Below are 26,939 nucleotides of genomic sequence, written 5' to 3'. Positions count from 1 at the left end.
TTGATTGTGTAACACATCTTTCATTGGACATGTATTTTCCCACCTGTGATGTAGATACACTCACACCCATATGGCAAATTCCAAATGGTCCGCTTTTGGCCAGCATTGAGACGCAGCCCAGTTCCCACACTGGCTGGGTGGAAACAGAAAGTGAGACAGTAAGCACAAGGGCCCTGGCCAGCACTTAATCAGAACTGCCAACACTGGTCCACCACTTAGCCAACACCAGATTATAGGCCAGATCTGGCCCAGCCACTGACTATTTGAATAAAAGCCTTTTTCTAACGTGTAGCAGTGTGTGTTACAAGTGCATTCGGGGAGAAAAAAATAAATAGAAAACACACAATGACATCAAGTGTGTGACAGATACCTGTTGCCATTTTATTTTTGTTACTTCCACATACTTGACAATTGATCATGATATAATTATTTATGCAATTCATCTGACACTGATTCACTGCATGGTACTTATTGTAGAATTTACTGGTCATTTGAGCTGGTCTTAAATACATTTTTTTAAAGCAGAATCACTAGTGTTTAGCTCGAGATAATCAGTAGAAGCTCCATGTTTTTTATTTATTCAAAAAATGAAAAATGAAAAAATGATAGGATAACCTTGAAATCATCTTCAGATTCCATCCTTCTCTTCTGGATTGATAAATTTTATCGAGGGGACTTTTATTAACTGTGATGTAAAGTGTTTAATTTTTTTTTTTAAATAAATCTAATTTATAGTTTTTAAATTATACTCAAAAGGAATTTTTTGTGATGAAAAATTTGAATTTGAGTATAATCCAAATGGAGTGAAGCTAAAAGTCAATGAAAGGATAGCCTATAAAGGTTAACTGATGTGCTTGAGCAGAAGTAGGGAACCCAAGTGTAACACTGGGTAACCACACAATGGACTGATGTGTCTTTACATTCATGTCAGAGGAACATGTTTCAAAGTAAAGCACAAATAGTTTCAGAAAATTCTCAAAAAAATAAATAAAAATACTAATAATTTCCCATATTAAAATACATTTTTTTACAAATGTGTGGACAAACATGTCCAATTCCTGTCCTGATTTAGAGTCAGCACTGGCACAGTCTGGATTTGACCCAAGACTGCAGGGCTCATCCTTGCACCACAGCGTGCCTTATCCAAATGAGCCACCCAGCAGCCCACAACCCTTTCAACTCTTACTGCAGCTCATCTAAAATCCAAAATTACAGCAGACTTCTATACACCTTTCCCCTAAAGGTTACCTCTTGACCCACACCAGCAAGTTCTAACCTGTATTTTGGACCTTTTCTTTTGTTAAATCAGAAAGACATAGTGATGCAAGCATCTTGATGTAAATATGCATCATGAGAATGGTAAAACAAAGACGAAAACAGAATGCATCCCTAAGTGACACTGCAAGACATTACTGAGAGAAAAAAGGAAATGCAACCACATTCATTCAAACAGTCGGCTAAACAGCTAAACTGCTATAGAAAAAATGTTATAATTTAAAAAAGGATGGTTACACTGCATATACTGTAAATGTAGGTATTGATCAGCTTGTGTACTTAAGTCAATATTACACTTTTGTGCCATTTGGAAAATAAATTGAATGATTCTTTACGAAAATTGTAGAAATCCCAATCATGTCTGCATGCACTTGCGGTCACCACTTTAGCTGACTGGCACTTTTTATCATTTAATCATCATCATCATCATCATCTTCAGAATTGTCGGCAACCATGTCAGCATATTTGCAATAATCAAATGCTGGGAATCGGATGGGAAGTTCACTCCATTTGTTATACGTTTTCTGCTTGTCATTGTAAGTCACCACAAAATTCTTGATGTGAAGGCTAGGACAGTCAATCCCACGGTACAGCATCATAGAACCCCATGTCTAGAAAGAAAGACAGAAATCAAGAAATCCGTGACAAAAAATACAACTTGAACAGTTAATCAGTTCTCAGTACAAGCTCTTGAGTGAATGGGTTCTTAGTAAAAGCTCTCATGTGAATGGGTTTCAGGAGAGTGTGTGTACTCCAGGGGTGCACAACTCTAGTCCTGGAGGGCTGGTCTGTGTGCTGGTTTTTGTTCCATCCAATTGCCTTAGCTTTAGTTATCAGACAGCTCTATAACCTACACTTGTTCACTCGTGTACTTGATCACAGTAAAATCTTCAGGGTGCACTTGCAATCTGCGGCTGTCATACAAATGTCAGCTCAAGATACGATTCTGCTAATTAAATAATCAAGGGCAGAAGTTGGCGCAAAATCCTGAAACGAATTGGCCCGTGTTGTGCACCTCTGGTGTACTCCTTTGACATGCCTATCCACGAGCTAGCCACCAGGCATGGTTTGTGTGTGTGTGTATGCACTTTGATATATTTTCACATTTATTGTTCCCTGCCCTGAATGATCCAAGTTGTTGTGACTTAAACAGGGCCAGTTATAGGCATAGGCGATGTAGCAGATATAACAGGCTGAATAACAGCATAACAGGGGAAACCTACATGCCCACAGCCTTTGCATGCAATGGTGCCGTTTGTATCATAGTCCAGTAGCCTCTCCTGCAGTGCTGCATTTTCCCGAACAATGAACAGTTCCCTAAAAACAAGATTAGAGCTCATTGTTTATTATGCACAATAAATATTGCCAATATCTTTTTAGTTACACAGCAAGCAGTAAAAAGGCTATAGTGAAACTTACTGAAATTCTTGGGTCACATTCACGTAGTGCATAGTCGCCATTATTTCTATGTTTTTACCGGTGCACACCGGCTTGCTGCAGTTTCGGCAGCTGAAGGTCACCCTTGAAGGATCCTCCCTCTTCATCGCCTTCTCCTTCTTCTTCTTGGTGCGAACACGCTTTTCCATTATGGCCTGCATCTGTAACTCCTTTACCTAACAGCACAAGCTAGATTCAGTTGGTACCACTCATGCTCAATAACATGAATAGTTAGTGCTAATTCATGCTAAAACAGATTTAGTAGTGCCTCTCAGTACATACTTGAGAGCAGATTCATTTTTCTTTCCAACCAGTGACTCCAAATAAATTAACGCAGACTGAAATCTCAGTAGAACAACACTGTTGTGAACCATAATCAATGGATGATCATTTCTGACTGACATAAACAAAATTCCCTTTAACCAACCCAGACATGTTTAGGTGGGGTACTTACTTTATGTTCGTACACAGTTCGATCTAAACTTTGAACCTTCTTGATGGCTTTGCTCATCATCTTCTCACGGAACTCATTCACGCCCTCTCTCTCAGCCACCCCAGATCCCTCCACTTCCACCAAAATGTAGCTACTGTCTTCTGCTCTCCCTCTCCCTCTGGCCTAAAGCAATGCAACAAGCAAAGTAAATATTGAATGAATTAATTAATTCCCTAATTCTTGTTTAGAACAAGAACAAACACACAGTTTGGCAAACACTCTTAATGATAATAATAGAGCATCTGCTCATGTTCTCCAGTTTTTATTATTTTTATTTATGGTATCCACTATATAGGGAGAGATATCGAGGGCAGATCGTTCATTCACAGTGATATAAACTGACTCTCTGACAAACTTGAAATTTTACAAAGCTTAATTGTAAACAAGTAAAAATGTATAAAATATTTTAATATCTATATTTAACAATGGTTTCATTAATACTTCAATAAAAATATCTGATAAATGCAAACTGATGACTGTGCTGATCAGTGAAAGGAGGATACAAAAAAATAAACATTTAAGACTTTCAAAAAGTCTGCTATATGAAATAATCTACCTTTATCAGGCTGGCAGTTTTGTTCCTGTTAATACCTCACCTGAATCATGGCGATCTCATTGGTCACCAGACCATATCTGATAACAACATTGCACTGCGGTATGTCAAGGCCCTCTTCAGCAACTGTTGTTGCAATGAGCAAGTTGATCTCCCCAGTGCTAAACTTCTTCAAAACATCCCTTTGTTCCTTCTGTTTAATTTTAAAGACATAAAAGAAATTCTCAAATGAATTACACAACATTCATAACTCTTTCTTGAGTTAAATATAAATATTTCATGAAGTTATATATACAGCCACCAAATGAAAACAACACAAACTGACTAGAAAATTGGTTGGAAAACCATATTTTCTGCAATAATATAATCCATTAATGTTACTTACGGTAGTCATAGGTTTCACCACGCTCTGGTCACCCCCTCCGATTAAATAGCTGGCCCTGACCCCGGCCTCCTCAAACTTCCTGTTTTCCTGTATCCACTGATGCAGCGCGATGGCACTGCGGCGCGTCTTTGTGAAAATGATGCCCCTGGCCTCAGGTCTGCTTGTGAACTCTTTCAGTATGGCAGTCTTCAGTTCGGAAAGGCCCTTGTTCTCATACTCAGGCTTACTTGCCAAGTTTTGCAGTTTCTTCTTTTTATCTTTAACAGAGCATAAACAGCAAAGACACTGAGCACATACTGTAAGCCAAGGACTGTCAACAGAGAATCTCTAAAATCTCTAAGACTGATGATTCTCACAATTACAGATGGAATGTTGCGAATTGTAAATACCTATAAACAGACGGAAGAGGAATGTCTCAGTTTCTGTGCGGCCTATGGCTTCTTCCTCCTCTGGGGCCATTTTCTTTTTGACCTCTTGGTCATGGTATTTGCGAAGGAAGTCGAAGGCGTCACACATTCGGATGGTGTTGCTTTGGTACAGGGCCTCGTTGTACTGCCGCAGGTGCTCGGCACAGACTCGCACATTCTGGTTTTCTTCTTTCGCAGCTACAAGAACGCAGTGCACATCAGACTCTCATGAACATAAGGATGGACGGATGTTTTATTTGGATATCTGCTGTCAGAACTGCTGCAGCTCCCCCTTCACTGGTCTCATTGCCCCCACCATCAAGCCTCTGCAGCTCATCCAGCACACTACCACCCCCCAGGTTCAACCATGTCCCTGGGTCCGATGGCCTAATATGCGGTAAGCCCAGGAGCTTACTCTCCTTTTGTTCTTTTTGGACTCTTATTGCTTCTTATTTGAAATGTTCATGTTTTGTAGAAATAAATTTTTATTTGCACCTTTGAACTCAAGTCTAGTCTCGCAGTATGTTATGTGCCTCATTGTTAAATGAGCTAAGGTTTGAGGACGCAACATCAATTGTTGATTTTTTAGCTAAACAAGTGGAATAATGTGGAAAAACCTGCCCACAGGTGTAAAACGGAAAACATACAAAAAGGAGGTGACAGCAGAAATTGAATTTATTGTAAAGTCCATAATGCTCAAGATAACGTTTTATGATTGACTGATTTTTTTTGGCTAACCTTACACTTACTGATTATCAATGGGCCTTCTGTGCCTTCTTGGTGATATCACGCTTGTATTCCTGAGACTAACACTGATGTTTTTCACCGTTGTAACACACTCTGTATAAGAGCACCTGTTAAGTGCGATTAATGCTGTTGATCAGAACCTGACAGAAGTGTACTCATACCATTTTGCTCTTTTTGCACAGCCCACTGCTCATAGTTCTGGGTGCCAGGGTCGCAGGGTGGGTACAGCTCCGCATGTGCATGTATTTCATTCATAATTCCTTTAATCACATCTCCAAAAGGATCCTGAAATATATCCAGTTACACTGAGTTAATATTCATAGTGATACTGAATGATATGAAGGATACATTACGGAAATAGTAGACCTTCATTTTATCCAGATTGTCTTTTTGCACTGAAACAAACTGCAATCTATACATTGCGCTTTGGAGCGAATCAAGAACACACTTATGTAAATTGCCCTCTGAAATTACAGGAATCCTTGATAAAGAGCAAAAAAGACTGTATGAAATAAACAACACCCTTGGATAACATCTGGAATTTAGTGATGGTCCATTGTCTGTACCAAGCTGGCCTACCAGCTGGACATTGTCTTGCTAGCATGGTTGCTATTTCAACCATTTTCTTACCAGCATGATCTCCAAACCAGCTTCAAACCAGCTGGACCACCTTAAAACCAGCTGGACAAGCTTAAAATCAGGCTGGAACTAAGGTATAATTTCCACCAGGGATAAGCTATACTGTATACTCAAAATAATGGTAAATTTTATTTTTTTATACTAATATAACTGCTCAGAGAAAAGATGGTTTTCCTAACAAGTAATTTTATTTCCCTAAAAGATACGTGGTAAAATTACTATCCTCCCTTTGCAAGGACAGCACTACTAAATGGCATTAGCATGAGATTAGAGAACATACTTTAGGGATCTTTGTCCATTTCACAATACAGAATCTCTCAAGAACCTTCAGATTCTCAGGTCCGCACTTTTGGACTGCTTTCTTTATTTCAAACCACAAATATTTCATCAAGTTTAGACCGAGAGGCTGAGATGGACATTGCAAACCAGTAATTTTGTGCGCAGTTAACCATTTCTCGGTTCATTGTGAGGTATGCTTGAGATTTTTATCTAACAGAAAGATCGCTTTATATTCAAATGTTTGGTTACTGTACCTCTTTTCTCTTTTCAGCTGTAGCGGTATATTTGTATGGTCCTTTCAAGTCTCCTAGTAGTGTGGACGGTTGCATGATTTTGAATGCATCCAGATTTGCACAGATCTGTAGAACACAATATGCAAAGCTATGAGGAACACTCTGAACACACACTCCAAAATATTCTAATCCCTCTAGAGGTGAAGTGGTGGGGGTTGCTGGGCGGCTCGTACGGCTAAGGCACCACTGCTGTTGGTAGCTGAACTTTGATATGAATCCCTTTAATATTTATATATTTCTCTTTCCCCAGTGTGATAGCTTTTCTATCCGACCAGTTAACAGTTAAAAACAAAGAAGCATAGTTAAACATTATTTTATACATTTCTGTCCTGGAACACAAACTAAAGGCTCCCCATAGTGAAAGTTGGTCAAAAGTAACAATGGAAACTGTGTTGAATGGATAAGGGTGGAAGAGAGGGTTAGAAAGAGGGTAGGGGTGTGTTAATTCAGAGCTGGAGAAAGAAAGAGCCACTGTGCTTAAAGGAAAAAGTGAGACAGTGAGAATGCCAATGCATGGGAAACAATATAGTGAAACAGTGAGATGGGGACAGAATCAGAGAGAGAGAGAGAAGAGAAAGAGAGAGAGAAAGAGACAGAGAGAGAGAGAGAGAGAGAGGAGAGAGAGAGAGAAGATGGAGAGACTGAAGTTCATTGGCATCTGGAAACGCAGTGTGGTGGCGGCTCCTTGCATGCCTTGGCGGCGCTCACCTTCAGGATGTGCTCCTCAGCTTTCGCCAAGTTCTTGGCCCCGCCGACGCCGGGCGAGGCCGTCAGCCCCAGTATCTGGGGAATGGGGGAGGGCTCCTTCTGCTCTTTCCTCAGCAGATTGTTCTTCTGTTTCTGCTTCAGGTAGCGGGTCATCACATAGTTGTACACCCCGCCCTTCTGCGTGTGGTGGCACTCATCAATCACCATCAGAGAGAAATCTGCAATGAGAAAGACCAAGCACTGTTCCAACATTCGGTATAGCTGTATTTTTTGCCTGCATTACTTGGTCTTCTGTTTAAACGAGTGGTTTCTCCTTAGTTTAAATGCATCCCATGGTCTGTCATAGACTGATGAAAGACTTGATTTGGTGATCACTTGTGCCAATAAAGCATGTTGGTTTCATGTAGTTGTGTATGATTGCTTCAGGACAGTTTTCCTGGTTAACTTGGTGATTCATCTTGTGTGCTTTCCCACTGTGAACTTGCATCACACAAGGTAGGATGACAGATCTGTCTCATTTGCACCAAAGCATGTGCGGTGCATGTGTGACAAGTGTAACCAGGAAAACTGTACTGTATCAATCATACACAACTACAAAATGCACACATGGTGGGGGAAAAGTATCTTTTGTCTGTCTGAATTTGGCTTGTTGTGCAGGAAACAGAAAATGGAGTTGCTTAAATAAGGTAAAGTAGGAATATATTTGAACAATATTATGAGGCCGTAACTGATACGGATAACAGATGGTTTATTCACTCCTCCCTGTTTTAGCAGAAGTGGAAGTAGATGAGATGACCTTTCCACTGCCATAAATCCGAGTGTGTTCCATTGTAATTTGTGTCCAGATCAAAGCTCTCCCCTGGACTCTGACAGGTAATCCCGATAAGTTCATGAGAACTTTGCCCTCGGAACAATCGAGGCGTCTCAGCACAGCTATGGCCTTTTGTATGCCAGTAAACAGCAAGGCACATTTTAACAGAACAGAGGTATTATTGTGTGCTTAGCTTTCACTAGTTTACCAAATAATGTAAGGCAGAGCTGCCCAACCATGTTCCTGGCAATCTACCGTCCTGTAAATTTCCACTCCAACCGTAAAAAGCACACCTCATTCAACAGCTGGATATCTTGTTGAGCTGCAAATTAGTAGAATCAGGCATGCCAAATTAGGGTTGAAATGAAAATCTACAGGACAGTAGATCTACAGGAACAGGGTTAGGTAGCCCTGTTTTAAGGCATTTGAGAGCAAACACAATGTTGATTGGGTTTGCAACATAAGTGGGGTATTACATATACTGAGCAAATCGATATAAAGAGATCCCCTACATGTCTATATAGAGATATATAAAGTCCTCATGGAGACCTTCCATCTGTCACAATGACATGGCCTCTCATGAATTTTATCAGCAGAAAGCTGGTGGTTTGGAGAAACGCACAATCAGAAAACGTAACAACAACAACAACAACAACAACAAAAATTCCTTTTTCACAGAAGGCTTACGTGACAGTGCGTTCTGATGGGAATTCCACTCTCGAACAGAGAGCAGAAAGGCTGACATTTATGAGGATAATAATCTTGTTAAACAATCAGGGGAAGAAATGTCCTGTCTGCGCTTTCAAGCTGTCTATCCAAGACAAAGGAAAAGCACTATAACAAATGCAGCAAATGCTAAGAGAGGGAAGGCTGATACAACCGTGTGTTGCATACGAGAGAAAGAGGAACGCATATTCAAGGTATGTATCCCATTGACAATTATGACTTTCACCTGAAAGACGGATTCCTTCGTCTTCATCGTTTTTTGCCTCTTTGAAGGCATTCTCCAGGATTTGTGCCGTGCAGATGATGATGTCATTTTTTTTCACAATCTCTGAGAAGGAGATTTTCAGCTGGGAGTCGCCACTGACCCTCTCAACACTGTAATGGCGCTTCAGAAACTTTCCAAACTCTTTGCTGTAGTGCTGCTCCACCAGAGGCACCTGCAGAAGGAAGGACCAGCCCCAAAATCAGTTGAGAAAATCTTACAGTGCTGTTGTCCAAGTCTGGGCCTGGAGATTTCAGATGTACCCGTCAACCAGCAACTGATGGTACAGGAACAACAGATGACTCCTCCCCATTGAGCAAATGCTCAAATTAAGGGATTTAGATGTATTTTAATGAAAGCCAGCCATGAATCTTAGCTCAGTTGTTTAGGAATATGCTTGTTATTGTTGAGATGGAAGCTGGGTAAAGATACTCGAGAGTCTCCATAGAGTGTCCCCAAACTGGCTTCTCCAAAAAACTGCTTCTCAATAAACTGATTTGTAAGCAACAATTTTATTTACTGATAACACAAAACATTCCATACACGTCTAATACACACTTTAAAATGATAATTTTATCCAATAATTTAAAGCATGTATGTGTGTACACTGGAGAAACTGGCATACTTTATGTGTCCTGTATGTGCAGTATGTGTAAACAGTATGTGAGGACACTTGAGTATCTTATCATGTATGTGCAAATGCGATGTGGGGACGCTTGAGTATCTTATCCTTATCTTATCCTGTATGTATGTAAAGTAAAGGGACACATGAGTACCTTGTTAACCAGGATGACAACTTTCCCTGGCTGCCCTTTCTGTGCCCTGGAGTCCAGATGGTTTTTAGTAATATAAACAGCAGCTCTGGTTTTGCCACTTCCTGTTGGGAGGCATATGATGATGTTTTTTCCTTCTAAGGCAGGTTTTGCTACTTCCATCTGATAATCCCGTAGAACAATTTCGGGGTCCTGTGGGTCTTCAGTTGCCGCCCCCTCATCACTGCAACCTGTGAAAGATGAGTTCACAATGTTAGTGTCACCACCCAGCATTTAGAAGTTTGGGTAAGTGAGGAGAGTAGTTCTATTTGAGATCTTTGCATTCCTTCTGCAATGAACAGACTACATTTTGAAGTCTGAGCTTTAACCCAAGAATGATGCTAAACAGGTCCAGTCCAGCAGGAGAAAGCTGAAAAAATGAGAAGATAGAATGTGTCCTTAACAATATTACATATTGATTGTTCAGGGGCTGCTACTTATTTGCAGCAGAATATAAATTATTTATAATATAGTCAATGAGGTAGTTTCATTAGCTTTAGACATGGAGATCATTGTATACTGCAAGCAGCGATGACGAGTTTCCAAAAAGTGTCTCCAAAGTTATACTTTCAATTAGGACATGTATTTGTTTAACATCATTGATGCTGCACAAACAAATTAATTGATCAATATTTTTCCCCAGACATAAGGTGTTGTGTTTTCCTATGAAGTGCAGCAGATTTTTAGCCATCTCACAGAGAGCTGGTGACTTTCAAATCATTCTTCCTACACATTAATCTGGGCATTTGGATATTCATACACAGCTGTATGGTACAGCTCAAACCCCACAATAAATATATATGATTCCATGCATACGATTCCAAAATAAAACTTCAACAGAATTCATAACAATTGACAAGCGCCATTTTGATCTTATTTTGATATATTTTTCAGCTGTATCCGATATTGATACAAAGACATTCTACCTTTTTCTTAACATGCCAACAATATTGAAGTTCAAAGAAAGTCCTAATCAAGGCCTGGAATGGTTGTATGAGACCTTCTCCTTCAGGATATTGCATTCAAGTCATTTTGGTGTGGTACTTGGCGAGCCTTTCTGCCACTTCACTGAATGTTATAATACAATGACGTTTTATTGCTCTGTCAGTGCAGTGCCAAATCTCCTTTAATACACCAGCGCTGGGTGTAATGTCCATCTCCTTAAACCTTGAATAGAACCCAATGCATTTCAAATGGTACTCTGCAGCAGAGGTTTTCCATGACTCAGAGGACAGGCTTATCAGTAGATAAAAATCTTCCTGCATGATTGTTTCTGTCACATGTACTGTGTACCTTATTTTCCTGATTGGACAAAGTTGAAGAATGTTACTTTACGACGGCAACAAAATTATTTTCTCATATATTGCTTTCCATGGTCACCATGTGAAAATAATAAGTAAAATGCATCTACGCATTATATTAATTCCCAAAGAATTGCATTGCCTTGATTATGTAGCATGCATTGTCAGAGACAAAAGCAACCACTTTAAATCATCTCAAATAAAAAATCTCAAATACATTTAAATATTTTCAGATGCTCCCTGTCTCAGTTGAGTATTTAAGTGTGTAGATACATTGCATTTGCAAACTAAATCACCTGAGATTCATGGTCGTAGCAAAAAAAAGTGACCTTCTGAATCTGCGGATTTGTCAGAGACAACAGACACTGTCAGCTGTTTAGTTCAGCTCTTTGACTTTAGTTTTATGGAAATCAGCAAGCAGGGTAAATACTTGCACGGTTGATTAGATGTTGGAAACGCTCCATGATGTTTAAAAAATGCACAAAATTTGGTTGATCGACATCTTATACAGTAATATTTGCAACTACCATTGCCTCCATTAAATCATATATAAAATCATGCCACCTCTCGCATACACTGTTTCACACCTTGCCCATGCCCAGATGCCTATGTTATTTTACTCTGTCATAGATGGAAAAGCATTTTGAAGTTGTTCCTGCATTCATGTTTCCCTTCCTACACGCTTTCCCTAGTAGCATAATTTTATTACTTTGAACTAATGGGCAACGCATAAATAGCAACTAATTATGTATTTAGTCAGAGTATCTGCTGATTTCCAAATTAATACACTCCAAGTGCCTCACCAGGGGTGTCCAATCTTATGTGGAAAAGGCTGGTGTGAGTGCAGGTTTTTTTAGCCCAGCACAAAGACACCTGATTCTACTTATCAAGGTCATGATTGAAGATGATGATTAGTTAATTAGTTGAATCAGGTGTCATGGTGCTGGGTGTCACTTATCGCTGAAAGTTTGCATTATGTCTCTGAAGAGACACCAGAACACAGTGCTGTTCAGATTATGAGGCCCTGGCAGGCTATTATCATTTGGAGTTCCATAAAGATTGAATGCCTTCAACTCATAATAAAACAAAAACAGCAATCTGTGATTTTCAATTGAAAGCATCACACAAACATTTAAACTCAATTAGCCATTTATTTAACTTTAAGTACACTCTAAAACTACTGAGGCAAGTTTGAAACACTTCGGATAATGAACACTCCACCCTCCTGTTTAGTAACATCTAGCCATCACTGATTTTCAATTCACTAAGGTAAGTACAAAGAAAGAATGGGCAGTACTTCACAGGACTGTCCAAAACAGGCTCAGCTGGTAGACTGAGTCTGTGGAGAATGCTTACACCCCACTCAACCACAATCGTTAAGCCCATAAAGTATTTTGATGTCACTGAAATTCTGTATACTGTATCTGTTACTTAAATCCAGCAATTCAAACTGGTCAAAGGTGAGAGTAAGAAGTGCTGGGGTGGAGAAAACAAAGCTCAAAGAACATGTGCTGTCCATGCATTAAAGCACAGCCACTGCGCTCCGGGCTCAGTCAGTGTGGACAGAGCAGCGCTCCATGATGTGCTGGAAGCAGAAGCACGGTGCGCCAAGCAGCACCACGAGCCTGAAGTAACTGCTGGCTCAGAACCCTGGTGCCCAAAATAAAGTAGTGTCAATGTGCAGAAACAGTCACACCTACAGCTTCAACTCAGAATCCTTTACAGCTGTAACAGACAAGGTGAACAGCAAATATAAATGCAAAGCCACATATAAAGACTAGTGTGAAAATCTCACACTGAAAGGTGAGTTTTCAAAAGCTTTTTGAAGTGCGAAACAGATGCCAAAAATCTAATAGTTAACGGAAGTTTGTTCCAAAGGGTGGGAGCTAGGACAGAAAATGCACGATCACCCTTTGTAGTGCGTCTGGAGCAGGGAACAACTAAACAGACCTTTGCTCAAGGATCTAAGTGTCCCTGTGGGGATGTGCAGTGTAAGTAATTCCAAAGTATAAGGCGGAGCCGGACCATGCAGTGCTTTAAAAGTAATGAGGAGGATGTGCAAATCTAAATCTAACAGGCAGCTAGTACAAGGAAGCTAATCTTCGAGTCAGAAGTCTAGCAGCAGCATTTTGAATAGCCTGGAGTCTTGATATTTCAGAGACACTAAGGCAGGAGTGTTCCCGGATCATTTGGCCCCCCCTCCCCCTCCCCCTCCCCCTCCAGGCTCGGGGCAATGTATCGGGTTGTTCCCCTCCCCTTGACACGGCCCTGGGAAAGTTCCTCAGAGGGTAATCAGCAACGGTGTGAAACTCCAAGCACTAAATTTGCTTCTATTAAAATAGTGTACCGATAGTTTATACTGTATCACTGCATCTAGTAATGGGCCATCAGTATCCAAACTATTATCAGTTATATTTGCAAGAATGATCTGTCTTTTTCTCACAATTATACCTGTACAAAGAACAAATAAAGTCATGGCAATTTTAAGCTAATAATAATGAAAGGCTTTTTGCCCTGAATCGCATTCTAACAATCCTTATGATCATAATCTTAAGATTAATTGTTTTTAATTATGAAAATAACTAACTAAATTTCAAAAAGCAGTTCTGCTGAAATCACAACTGTTTTCATTTTCGATTTAATATAATAAAGAGGGACAATATCAACTACATCAGGTAAAAACTCAGGTTTCACAAATCTAGCTAGGTGACATAACTCTACTGCTCAAAAGTTGCTATCACTCGGAGTGTAAGGCAGGAATTAGACTTCTAAAGTATTGCCAATCATGGGGCACACTATTGGATGATACTGACAATTTGAAATACATCTCCCACAACATGTTTCAGTTTTGAGTTAGGGGTGGCAGTGTAGTATCATGGTTCATAAACTCCCAGTTGGGGTTCTGCTATTGTGCCCTTGAGCAAGGTACTTATCCTGAAATGCTTCAGTAAATATCTAGACGTAAAAATGGATTGTATTGCATAAGTCACTCTGGGTAAGTGTGTCTTCTAAATACCAAAATGTAATGCAAGAAAGCAGGGATTTCATAATGGCTAACTGTTCATCTATGTATATATTATATCTAAATTCTTATCAACAAAAACAGATTTCATGAGACATTAGAAAACATTCACAAAAAAACCTATGAATCTATGAATTTATTTTGTGGAATACTAACCCACTATATCAAAAGTAAATTTCACTACTGTTTAAACTGTTATTGGTTTACTCTGACATTATTTTGACTTAATGTTTGCTTTGCTACATTTCATTATTTAAAATGTCTACACACTCCATATGCCTAAAAATTAGAGACGAAGGTGAGAAGTGACAATATTACTGTAATAGCTTTATTCCTGTATACATCAAATTCCTTTTAAACATTGATTATATTCTATTTATTAACAGCATTAGAACAGAGAGGACTAAAGACGGAGGCAAACTGATTCTTGGTAAAGGGGTAGGTTTACTAATTCTTTAAAAAGAGCTATTTAAAAAACCAACAACACAATTTTCAGGTCACAGATTTTCCTGTTTCCTTTATCACTGTTACATTATGTTTGACTGAATTTGAAAGGCTTCTGGTTAAGTATTGACCACGTCTAATTTGATCAATTGCATATGCAAACTGTGTTTGATTGAATCCCGTTTTTTTAACTTCCTTATAGAAAACAAATCTGTGCAATTCCAAATTAGAGTACTAAATAAGTCCCACAATAATAAATAATCACTCCAAAAAACAATGTATTTCAAAATAAAAAAATACATAAAATATGGCATTCAGGCATTCGAAAGTGAATGCCAAGTAAACCAAATTAGTAACATAAACCTGTTTCCATTTCCATTTCTTGATTATCAATCAAGCAAGTAATTAACTGACTAACCAATATTAATAAATAATAAAAGCAGCGGAGGCAGTTGAGCTGGAAACAGAAGGATGTAAAGCATTACCTTAAAGATTATCATCAATCTCAACCTGTGTTCCATAAACATTGCTGATTACCAATCAAATGGGGTTCCACTAAATTTCAGATGCTTATAAGCATGTTATTTCCAAATCTAGGTCTCCTTAATTTTCCAAGCTTACAGTATACAAGACAATAAGAATAATTCCTAGTTCTTCTTCAAAACAATTACAGAACTAACTAGTAATATAACAACTAACTCCCAAATTCCAGTTTCAAGTAATATCAATGATTTCTTCATTTTATTCAGTGTTAAAATAACAGGAATTAGGGAAAAAATTCCCTTCTACACCAGATTTAGCAGGCCTCAAGATTTCTCCCCACTGGTGATTTTTTTTAACCTGAATTGTTTGAGGGGGTTCAGGCCTGGTTTATTGCCCAGTTTTGTTTTGTATTCCGCCTGTAAAGCATCTTTGTGAGAGTTTCTCTGAAAATAAAACTGCTCACTGTCAAATAAAAAAGCGCAATTCAAATAAAACTGAATGGAACTGAATTAATCATCCAGCTACTGAAGGCCTGGTTTTACATGCCACAGTACACCACTGGATTTTCAGATTTGTGAAAAGATGGAACGAAATTCAGTGCCAATAGCTATTAATTCACATATTAGAAGCTGTTATTGTGTGTCAGTGTGTCTGCTGGCCTGTTAGAATGTGCCAACACTGCTTCTCATCGAAGCAATCACCATGATACCACAGGTACCACTGGCCAGTGCGCAATTATAGGGCCCTTGGCTCTATGGGTGACCTGTGTTCACTTCACTCACAAATTCCTCTCAAGAATAAACCAATCCAGTCAGTCACATGAGAACATACCACCTGGGAGAAGGACGGCATTATTCATGTCACCATTGCAGTATTTGAACATGACTGTATCTGTAGATACAGATGCATTGTTACTTACTGTATTTGTGAATCAGATAAAAGAATACAGCTGCCCCTACAGCCCAGAATGAAGTTGAATTGTGTACCCCTGGGAACTGGGGAATGTCACACGGTGCACAGCATAAAACAACGTATAGAAATCAGGTGCACCCTCGATCAAGAAAAGACAAACACTCGTCACCTCTGAACAAACGGGAGCAGAATCGTGACTTTGAAGTGAATGAGCAGGAGACGGAGCATACAGTTAAATAGCGTCCCGCTGTCAGTGTAGCACCGGAGCCCGGCTTGTTTACAGAGCTGATATGCTGATGAGGAAGCTGAAAGCTTTTGGAAAGAGCACACGCAGCACACCGCTTAAAAGCTTAACAAATATATGGCTGTTTTTCCACAGGGGAAAAAAAATGCAGATAGAGCCTCTCTGGTCCGCCTCACTGGCACTGGATTTCTTTGGCAAACAAATTCGAGGGCTATTGTGGTTCAAAACGAGGGACATCATCGAAAGCGTCCTTCCCTGTGCCTTCTCATGCTTACCGCCCGGCTGTTAAGAAAAACTGCTCACAGGCGTCACTGCTTCAATTAAATGCTATGACGGTGGTCCAGAAAAAAACTATGCAACTGTGCTGTCTGACTTTGTCCTGCTCCATACAGTGCTGATGCTGTTTATTTTAAGCATGTGAAAAGCAGTCTACTTCATCCTGTTGAAAGCCCAACATTTACAGTAACATAATTTCCTAATAAAAGGCTAAAGATGCAGGAAACTACATCTAATAGTATTCTAAGAATTGTATCACAGGGCATTTCCATAAAGCTAATATGACTTTGACATCATAAGAGTTTATATTTTCCCTTTTCCTTTTTTGTGCAAAACAAAGTATATTAGATGATTCTGTTTTCCAGACACATATACGTGCTGTCACAACACTAAAATATTTGCCTATCATTTTTTCTTTTATGAAAGGTTTTCAATAAAAAAAATTTAAACTGATTTTCATATTTTTCACACAAAAAGAGGGTTATACCTTCACAAGTAAGATATGAGTTTTAGTCATACATGGAACTGAAGGCATGCATGCCACCTCTGCTGGCCACAACCATGAACGGTGTGACCAAACATATTTCTGTTCTCCCTAGCTAACAAGCAAAGTATGTGCATGCATCAAATTTCATTTATATAGCGCTTTTTACAAAAGATTTGACACAATACGCTTCATAGTTTATCCTGACATAAACTCCCAAAGAGCATGCTAGAGGCAACAGTTAAATTCTCAGAGGTTCCACCATTAGCTTTTCAGAGGTTCCAGTACCTTATAGGTGGTATGTTACACTGAATGATAGAATGGGTCTCACAATTGTTCTGAAAACTATCTCTTGCTAAAATTGAAATCAACACAGTGGTTTAAATCTACTAACACTAAGACTTACCCTGCATCATTGAGAAAAAAAAATGCAATGTGTGGATAAATTTTACAGTGTGAATTCTAAAAGATATTTTATAATGGATTAACTTAAAATTGGAAAAAAAAAAAACATTTTACTATGGCTCTTCCCCACAGCACAAATTGCTTTATCTAATGCAAACTGCTAGAGAAAATCTAAAGTAAAAATAACCAGCCCACAAGATAACTGATGGGGGGTTGAAATTATGCGTGCAATAATTCATTTCACAACTATTTATTGTTGCTTGAGTAGTTTCCATTGTATTCATAACATAGAATTTAGGGGATCATGTACACTTCATTGCAAACCAGTATACAGATAGATAGCAAAGGTGGCCCATGAAATTATAAAGCTGTGTTGAAGCAAACCTGTGCTGCATGTATCGCAGCAGCCCACTCACAGTTTGCCAGCAGTGAAAGCTAATATTACACTTGGTCATTAAAGTAATAAGCAAATATAGCATTAATAACCTTAGCAATGAGCAAGTACAATAATGAATGAAACAATCTTTTCCTTATGTTTCAGGGTTTTTTTTTAGCTAATTTTCTTCAGGCTTGCGAGATTTGCTAACAGTCAGAAGCCATGTGTAGCAGAGTGACACAGGCCTGTTTTTCCTAGCAACATTCTCAGCAGTAATTTTAAAAAAGAGTCCTTTAATAATCTTGTAATCTCCTTGAGCTTTTGGCTAGCCGACCATCTACAAGGTTCGAGAGATCACACTGTACTCCTTGTTTAATTATGCACGCTCTCCCTCTCCACGTGTTTTTAGCTAATGACGTAACTGAACGCATAAATGCAAGAGTGGACGGGGTGGGTGAGGGGGTGGGGGGGATGTGGTGTGGGGGGTTTGGGAAACTTGTGTAGATCATATTGCACTACTGCACCCTATATCTTCATTTAAAAAGCTTGCTGAGCAATGCTATATTATAAACTTGGATGGAGTGTATTAAGCAGCATCAACAGATTGAAGTACAGAATCATAATGTACAACAGTGAAGATTACAACAAAGAACAAATGATAGACTTAGAGATCATAATACCATCTGCATACCTGGCTCTGAAGTCTCATCAGGGCTCTCTTGAGTTTTTTCAGCGTCTCCACGATAGAGATCCACATCTAAAAGGAATATGTATAACTACATTTTAGCTGTTTGTTTTATATTAATATCAAGCAATTATTTATACATTACCAGCATATTCCTGTTTTAAAATAATGGAAAGACATGATTATATATCTGAATACATTCAGATGATAGAAACCTGACATACCTACAGTATATATGTGAATACATACATTTTTAATTTCCTATCTGTCATACTACATCACAGATCGTTTAATCTGAATTTATCATTAAGGTTAGGCAAATGTGCTGTACATGTTTTAGAACTTTGGGAACATCTGAGCATAGCAACAGTTTATAATCACACTGTTGACAGCAACAACTCTGCCACCAGTGTTCTCGCTATCCTCCTGCTGTGCTGACAACAGCGCCCTCATGTGAGGTTCCCTGGGAAATTATCCTCTGGCGAAATAACTGAAAATAGATGAGGAAACCTCTGATTCGACTCAAATACAGAAGTTGTTTAAATACAAGCTTGTATTACGAGACATAAAAAATGGCCTTTGATTATTCTGTTCAAACTAAACCTGAAAAAACAGACCACTATATCAACTCACACCTCAGGGAATGGAGGAGGACAAAATGAAATGAAAAGGCTACTCTGGCTGATTTGATTCTACCTGTATCTCCAGAGGCAACCTCCATGGAGCTGTCAAGGTCTGTGAGGAGGCTGCTACTGTCCATTGACTCCTCTCCGAGGTGGAGGCTGGCGAATGCCACTTCAGGGCCCTCTGCCATCTTCTCGCTGTTTTCAGCAAGCTCACTGTCAACAGCAGTGCCTTCTGGGAGTGAGAGAGAGAGAGATTCACATGTAACAGCTCAAGATTTTTTCAACTATTGTTTTTTATCTCAGTTGCGGAGTTGAGATGTTTAATTAGCTCAAAAAACAAAAACAAAATAAACACTGAACTCAAGAACTCCAACATAAAAACCAACAATACCAGCGAAAGACAAACTGATTTGTCCAGATTGATCCAGATATTTAAGTGTTAGATTAACTTCTATACGCCTGCTCAACCCCTCCGCTCTGCAGCAACAGGGCGCCTTGCACCCCCTCCCACCCGAGTAAAGGGATCACAGAGCTTCTCCACCCTAGCTCCCCAGTGGTGGAACAAACTCCCTGTCGCTCTTCAAACCTCTCCCTCACTACCCATCTTCCACCGTGGTCTGAAGACGCATCTCTTCAGACTATACCTGGACTAACTGCCACCACTCTGTGTATCATTTCATTTTAAATCCCCTCTTTCATGACATTCATGTTACATGTACCCCCATTCCAGCACTTTTTGTAATTTGTATTTGTCCTAATATTGTATTTGTCCTGTTCGCCTCCCTAGTTTGGCTTGGCATACGTTAGGTCAGAATACTGTTCACTGCATGAACTGAGGTGTGTTCTTGGCTAGAAATAGCTGTACGAAATGAGTATCGTACCTTATTGAACCAGTGTTTTGTAGTTGTCCAATGACCATGATATGCACTTTTGTACGTCGCTTTGGATAAAAGCATCTGCTAAATAAATGTAATGTAATGTAACTTGGAGAAATGGCCAATAGGTGGGACTATTTGTGATGTTGACATGGGGCGATACAGTTCAGTTAATGAAAGTCACTCTCAAACCTCTGCCTTGCTTCCGCCATAGTTGAAGTATGAATTGTACATAGCTGAAATCCTGTTTTGCTAGGCCAAACAAACAATACATCAAACGTGATTGATGCTTTTTTACTTTCCTGTACTTTGTTCCGATCAGAACATCATTCTCATCAGAACATTTCCTGGAGGAATGGGCATCGATTCCAATTGCTAGCCACTCCCTCTACTAAGTGTCCACTAGGTTATACACACTGAACTGTAGTTCATTGTTATATAGCAAGCCACAGAGCAAAGCTTTAACACATAACAGATATGACTATTTCTTTTCTATAAGCTCAATGCTTTGACCACTCAAACCTATCCACTGCAATATGGTACAGTGCCATCGGTAGTTTGCTTTCGACTCACGAATAAACACACACAAGAAAGGAAACTGTCATCTCAGCCTTTGCCTTTGCTCATAAACCTGCACCAGGAATGCAGCAAACTCTGGTGACAGTTCCATCTTGCAGCCTTTAAACCTCCTATCTTCCAGGTCAGCATTTGACACAGTACTATCAATGAAGGATAATGAAACCTATTGCTACAATGTTGCTGTTGTCCATTAGAAATAGATGGTGTTCCAAGCACATGTGAAAGATACACAAAGAAGTGAGCTGCAGGAACAAACCCTTCCTTGCATTGTACACTCTAAGGTATAAGACACAGGGTTTCCTATAGTGATGGCCCATCCAGAAAAGGCTATTCATGGGGCGTTGTATTTCTTTAATCCTGCCTCATGGAGGACCCAATGACTCAGCCAGTTGGTGCTGCAGCTTAGAGGCTGTGACTGTTTATCACCAGCACCATCTGTAGGACAACTGAAGCAGGAGCCAGCTCTATTTCTAAAGCCTAGCTGTTTCTTCAATAAACTCCAGGTTCCTCTTTGCATTTTGATTCCAAGGGAAACCCTGACTGTTTTTTACAGCAAGTATTTGAGGAGGTCCCTCTCTCCACCGACCAGTTACTGTCATATTTGTTCCAGTTTATTCTGGTTGATGGTTCAATCCCACTGTGAGCCCTTCAGATCACCCCTGTTTTTAATGGCCACCATCACATCCTCTGCACATGTGGTCAGTTTCACTGCCACCACTGCTCCAGGAATCCCTGTCAATAACTTCCATAAAGAGCACAAGCTCTGCAGAGAGAGTGAGTTCTACAGAGAGAGACCAGACAGGACAGACACCTGCCGTATAGCTCCAAAGACAAAAAACAGTTAGTCAGAACACTCTCTTTGACTTTAGCTTTAAATCGAACTGCAGGTATTATTTTATATATTTATTCTTCACCATGCCCCTGAAGAATGATAGATGCATATTTACGTGCTTTCTTGGGACAGTTCAAAAGTATTAATGCCAACTAAACATGACAAACCTTTCTTGAAACACTTTATTTTAGAGGAACTTCATTTGGCTGAATGCCACAAAGAATTTCTTTTCACAGGATTAACATTTTGTCCAAAAAAGGAAACACCATGCAAGCCTAAGTTTTTACATCCTAACATTACATTAAATTTAAAGACATGTACATACCTTCACCGCCCTCAGTTGTGGTGACTCCTGTGAGTTCTCGGACAAGATCAAAGTGTTCAGATTGTTTCAGTGCTTCAAGAAATGTAGAAAACCAACCAGGGGGCTTCACAGCAATCCTTCTGAGAAGCAGACGTGCGCCCTTAATCGATCCATGATTTCTAGTTTCAGTGTTGATCTACAACAAAAACGAACAATGAAGAACACCTAGTTGTGCACTTGTTATATTATATGCTTTTAACAAGATATTTAAAGTTAATAAAATATACATCTTAGCAGCATAAGCACATGCAGGTGCACAAATTTAGAAAATTATAGTGGTTGCACGTTGGAAAATAACAACATTACTCCCCTGTGCATCACAATATGCATCATATCGGGATATTAAGAGTCTTAACTCCCGCAATGTAATGCCCTGTCATGAAGAAAATGTTAGGCTAATCCTTGTGTGGTGTTCGGGTCTGTGGGACCCATTTACAATGTTTACTAAAAGAAAAATGATACAATGAATAATTTTTTCAACTTGAGACTCTCTTTTTTGGCCTTGGCTCATCTTTTCAAATGTAAAAGAACACATTTTCATTAAGTGCACACTGTGCACCCCCTTAACACATTTATATTACATATGTTGTTCTGGATCTGAGGGTAATAGAAGTGTGGAAATTGCAGGTGAAAACGTCTAAACATGGTCAAAATTAAACAAAATTTTTTTTAACAAAAGCCGTGTACCTTCACTCTGTCCTCCTCCTAGGCCAGTTATGTGTATGTGTGTGTCTGTTTGTGCAAGGTTGCTCCTTCATATTTTCATAGATTGAACACGACCCTATCCACCATTTTATAGGCATTATTGCCAAATGTCCCAACCCTAGTCTCATCACCACCCACCCCACCTCCATCAATACCCCCCCACCCCACCCCACACACACACACACACTCCCAGTCCATGAAGATTCTTATTTTCTTTTCAAAATCAGAAATCCCCACCTAGTTTCTCTGTTGGCAACATGCATTGTTACATTTCATGCCCTGAGAACCGGCTCCTGCACTTCCCTACACTCTTTACCCTACGTAGTCTGTAAAACTGTCTTGCAGGAAATTTCACAATACTATTTCAAAACACCGTAAACATTCAATATTTTCTCACACTCCACCCCAGCTGCAAATTTGGGCAGGGACACAACAAATAAATAGCTTTGCTATTTTGATAGTGTGTGGCTCCTTACCACAATCGATCAGTATGGCAAAAATAATCTCTGCTCAGAGGGCCTTAGAAATCATTTTAGATGAGAGAGAATCTAGTGTGGAAGGAGTGTCCTCCACTTTGGAAGATGAACAATTTTCCAAATATGAGGATCATGTCATGTCAATTCCGAGTCTGTCAGTGAGTTTGAAGAAGAGGAAGAGATTGACCCTCAATCAGGCCCAGGCCCAGGCCCAGCCCCTCAGCAGCCAGCCCCAGGCCCAAACCCTCAGCAACCAGCCCCAGCACCAGCCCAGCAGCCAGACCTAGCCCCTCAGCAGCCTGCAGGAGGAGAAATATGGTAAAATTGAATGGTCTTTGTGCCCAACGAATGAGCCATTTGCATGGCTGCCAATGTGATAAGCATGCAACCAGGGCCGACCTGGATGGATGGCGGTTACTCATGTCCAGGACATAAAGTCTTCTTTTAAACTTTTCATCCCAGATATCATCCAGAAAATCATCCTGGACTGCACTAATATGGATAGAAGTCGTATTTTTGGAGATGGAGATGGATCAACCCATTTACATGCATACTTTAACATTATTTCCAGGATTAAACGCTTCGATATCTGAGACACCAGATCAGATCAGCTCGGTGGCAGAGAGACAAGCTAGCTGCAATCAGGTCAGTGTGGGACAAGTGGGTGGCCGCCTTCCCCTGTTTTTCAACCCTGGGCGAAACGTTACTGTTGATGAGAAGCTTATGCCATTTAGGGGCCGCTGCCCCTGCAGGTAGTACATACTGTCTAAACCCGCAAAATATGGAATCAAGATCTGGGCTGCCTGTGATGCTGCTTCATCATATGCATGTAACTTGAAAGTGTATAGGGCAAAAGCCAACTGGAGGAGCCCCTGAGAAGAGCCAAGGGATACGGGTTGCCCTGGACATGACACAGGGACTCCATGGCCACAACATCACATGCAAAAACTTTTTTACTTCACACAAACAGGGACAGGAGCTCCTGAAGAATCTGGCGATGGTAGGAACACTACAAAAAAAACCAAGCAAGAGCTCCCACCTCAGCTGTTGACTACAGGGAACAGGTTTGTCAATTCATCCAAGTTTGTGTTCAAGACCGACATGTCCCTGATATCTTGCCTGCCAAAGAAAGGCAAAAATGTAGTGCTTGTGAGTACGCTGCATAGGGATGGGCGAATCTGTGGACAGGAGCATCAAAAACCAGAAATCATAATGGACTGCAATGCCACAAAAGGAGGGGTGGACCATTCAGACAAGCTGGTGACTGGCTACAGCTGCAAAAGCAGAACACTACGCTGCCCACTCATGATATTCTCCAACATTTTGGACATCTTGGCGTACAATGCTTTCATCATCTGGATAGCGTTGAACCCAGATTGGAACAGAGGGAAGCTCCAGAGAAGACAGCTCTTTCTAAAGAAGGTGGGTGAGGCATTGGTAAGACCTCAAATCCAAAGGAAACAACATATCCCAAGGACCCCAGCTTCTGCAACCATTGAGGAGGATTCAGCAGGAGGATGCAGGCACCCCACCTGCCCGACCCACAGAACCACCAACTCCAGTACCTGAAGTATGAGTGATGTTGCTGCATGTGTGTGTGTCTGACTCTCCTACCTTGGTCTGCAGTAACAATATATGTGTGTGCATGTGTGTGTGTGTGTGTGTGTGTGTGTGTGTGTGTGTGTGTGTGTGTGAGTGAGTGAGTGAGTGAGTGAGTGAGTGAGTGAATAACTGAGAGCGAGAAAGACTGATTGAGAGAGAGGTTTAAACAAATTTAAACCCCCTTTTATTGGTTCAAACACAGACATTACAGCACTTAAAAAAAAGAACCCAAACAACCACCACAGGCAAAGAGAGGCAGAGAAAGAGAACAGATAGTCTTACATTACATTACAGGCATTTAGCAGATGCTCTTATCCAGGGCAACTAACTCAGCTTTTACATAGCACTTACATTGCATCCATTTATACAGCTGGTCTGGATATATATATATATATATATACTGAAGCAATGTAGTACCTTGCACAAGGGTACAACGGCAGTGTCCTACCTGGGAATCGAACCTGTTACATTTAGGTTACAAGACCAGCTCCTTAGCCATTATACTACACTGACACCTAAAATCTTGAGTTTTCTTATATAGACACAGTCCTACTGCGTCAACAAAAATTGAAGGATCAAAACCCATGGCAAAGCCTTCCTTCCTCATCCACATAACATAGGACCCCATTGACCCCTCACAAGGGCTCAAAATGCAGCTTGTCCCCGAAGCCTTGCTGCTATCAGACCACACATAATTCTTCTGCCTGCATTGATCCTGACCCAAGTCATTTGTTTTTCCTACACATCCACATTGCTAGTTTAGCCTGCCCAAAAATGAAGTTTAGCAGGCACACCCTCCTCTTGTATAACAGTGTATACCTGTATAACAGTGGCCCTATGTACAGCCCCCTGGAAAAAAAACATGCCTACCCCTGCACGCCACCACCTTACTATCCCTAGCATGTCTCTAGCATATTACACTCGAGAGAGAGAGAGAGAGAGAGTTAGTAAATTCCTGAACTAAGTATTTTCACCATTCTAGGTTGCAGCCGGTAGCAACAAGAAGCACTGCGATGTGGAAGACAGTGCACATGCAACAAGTGAAAGAAGTACATTTGCAACACACACACACACAGAGTAAAATTCTGTCCCTCATGTGGGGTAGACCGGCATGATTTTGTGTTCAATGGGGCTCATTTATCATTTGCATAAAATACTGCACAGTATGTCAAATTTGTTGCTCCAATTTGTTCAGTTCAAATCAATGAACATCAATAGTGATGAAAACCTAGTTTCATTAATATTTGTTCAATATGTATGTATTTATTTATTTATTTTTTACAAAAATGACATTCTTGCCACGTCGTGGGTCCAGCAGACCCACGAACATTGGGTGAATAACAAAAACACGAACACCACACAAGGGTTAATATAAGGCAAATGATTCCCCACGGCAATGCATGCAACTCTGTTACGGAAGACTGGCCGCTCGTAAAAAGGAGTGAAGCAAATAAGATACCAGTCGCCCTCTTGTGGTGTAGGCCTATTCACGCTGCATTCAGAAAAGAAGCTCGTATCTACAGCAGCTTTCCAGATCCCTCTGTGAATCACACTGCGTTAACATTGCAAAGCGTGGGGTTATAATCAGCTAAAAAAATTGTATGTGTAGCCAGTAAGATATAGGCTACGAACTGGCGCATACGCAAATATTGCGTAGATTAACTATTTAGGATAACGAACGTGGTTTTAGCTGCCATGGCACATGATAGAGTAGGCTACTGTACTTACATTATCCCTTTCTTCCCCAGTTAGAATACCGTCCGTGTAACAAAACATGCATACGTCGTCTGTCTTCATCTCTACGAGACTAGGAGCAAGCAGATCAACGAGTTGCACGACGTAATCATTTTGTGCTTCCAAGGAAGGTGAAGGGAGATCTTCTGTGTCCACATACTGGGCTGCATGCTTACAACCGCCAGCTTCAAGTGCGTTTAAAAATTCCCTACACCAGCCAGCTGGATGCGGATTATTGATAACTGTATCAATGAGGAGGTCTGCTGCTCGTTGATTGGTTTCAGTTTTAGCTTTATTTAATATCAGGTCTTTCTGATCGCGTTCAATAAAATAGATATGATCTAAAACTGGCTCAACTTGAATAAGACTCTTCAGCCTATTTCTAAAACAGTCAACGAGATGCCGTAAAGTTGCATCAGTGTCAGTATCAGAAGTCATTTTCTAGCACTTCTCCCTGACTTATTGACAGCCTTCCTGTACTCCAATGTTTCAGCCGGTCCCAACTGTGCGTATGGTGTTTATAAACACATAGCAAGCTATGTACTTCCAGTAAACTCCTGCTTTCGGTTTCGTTTCTGTCGTCAGTTTCTGTACGTAATCACAAGGTAATCTAACAGTCTCACAATAATCAACCCAAATAACCTATTAGACTACAACGTGTTACACATTTCATAAACAAGTCGTTTA

The 26,939-nt window shown here is 40.2% G+C and overlaps 1 protein-coding gene across 2 annotated transcripts; it reads right to left on the bottom strand.

Annotated features, from left to right (window-relative positions):
• Nucleotides 1-351: 351 nt before the first annotated feature.
• On the bottom strand, nucleotides 352-26,845 carry ifih1 (interferon induced with helicase C domain 1). 2 transcript variants are annotated; one of them, XM_035410503.1, is made up of 16 exons: nucleotides 26,247-26,841; nucleotides 21,697-21,871; nucleotides 19,156-19,317; nucleotides 18,466-18,531; nucleotides 9,792-10,018; nucleotides 8,980-9,190; nucleotides 7,217-7,434; nucleotides 6,470-6,574; nucleotides 5,459-5,582; nucleotides 4,533-4,748; nucleotides 4,144-4,400; nucleotides 3,802-3,951; nucleotides 3,167-3,328; nucleotides 2,695-2,888; nucleotides 2,499-2,592; nucleotides 352-1,886 (listed from the first exon to the last, which is right to left on the bottom strand). In XM_035410503.1, the coding sequence occupies exons 1-16, from the start codon at nucleotides 26,688-26,690 to the stop codon at nucleotides 1,686-1,688; spliced, it is 3,006 nt and encodes a 1,001-aa protein (XP_035266394.1). In that variant the 5' UTR covers nucleotides 26,691-26,841; the 3' UTR covers nucleotides 352-1,685. The 2 variants fall into 2 exon arrangements, 1 of the variants encoding a protein (XP_035266394.1); XR_004764476.1 differs by having other exon boundaries at nucleotides 1,684-1,886; nucleotides 2,695-2,901; nucleotides 26,247-26,845.
• Nucleotides 26,846-26,939: the final 94 nt, after the last annotated feature.

The sequence above is a fragment of the Anguilla anguilla genome, chromosome 3 (genome assembly GCF_013347855.1).
Source record: "Anguilla anguilla isolate fAngAng1 chromosome 3, fAngAng1.pri, whole genome shotgun sequence".
Taxonomy (NCBI): domain Eukaryota; kingdom Metazoa; phylum Chordata; class Actinopteri; order Anguilliformes; family Anguillidae; genus Anguilla; species Anguilla anguilla.
This window is presented reverse-complemented; position numbering and strand designations above follow the sequence as displayed.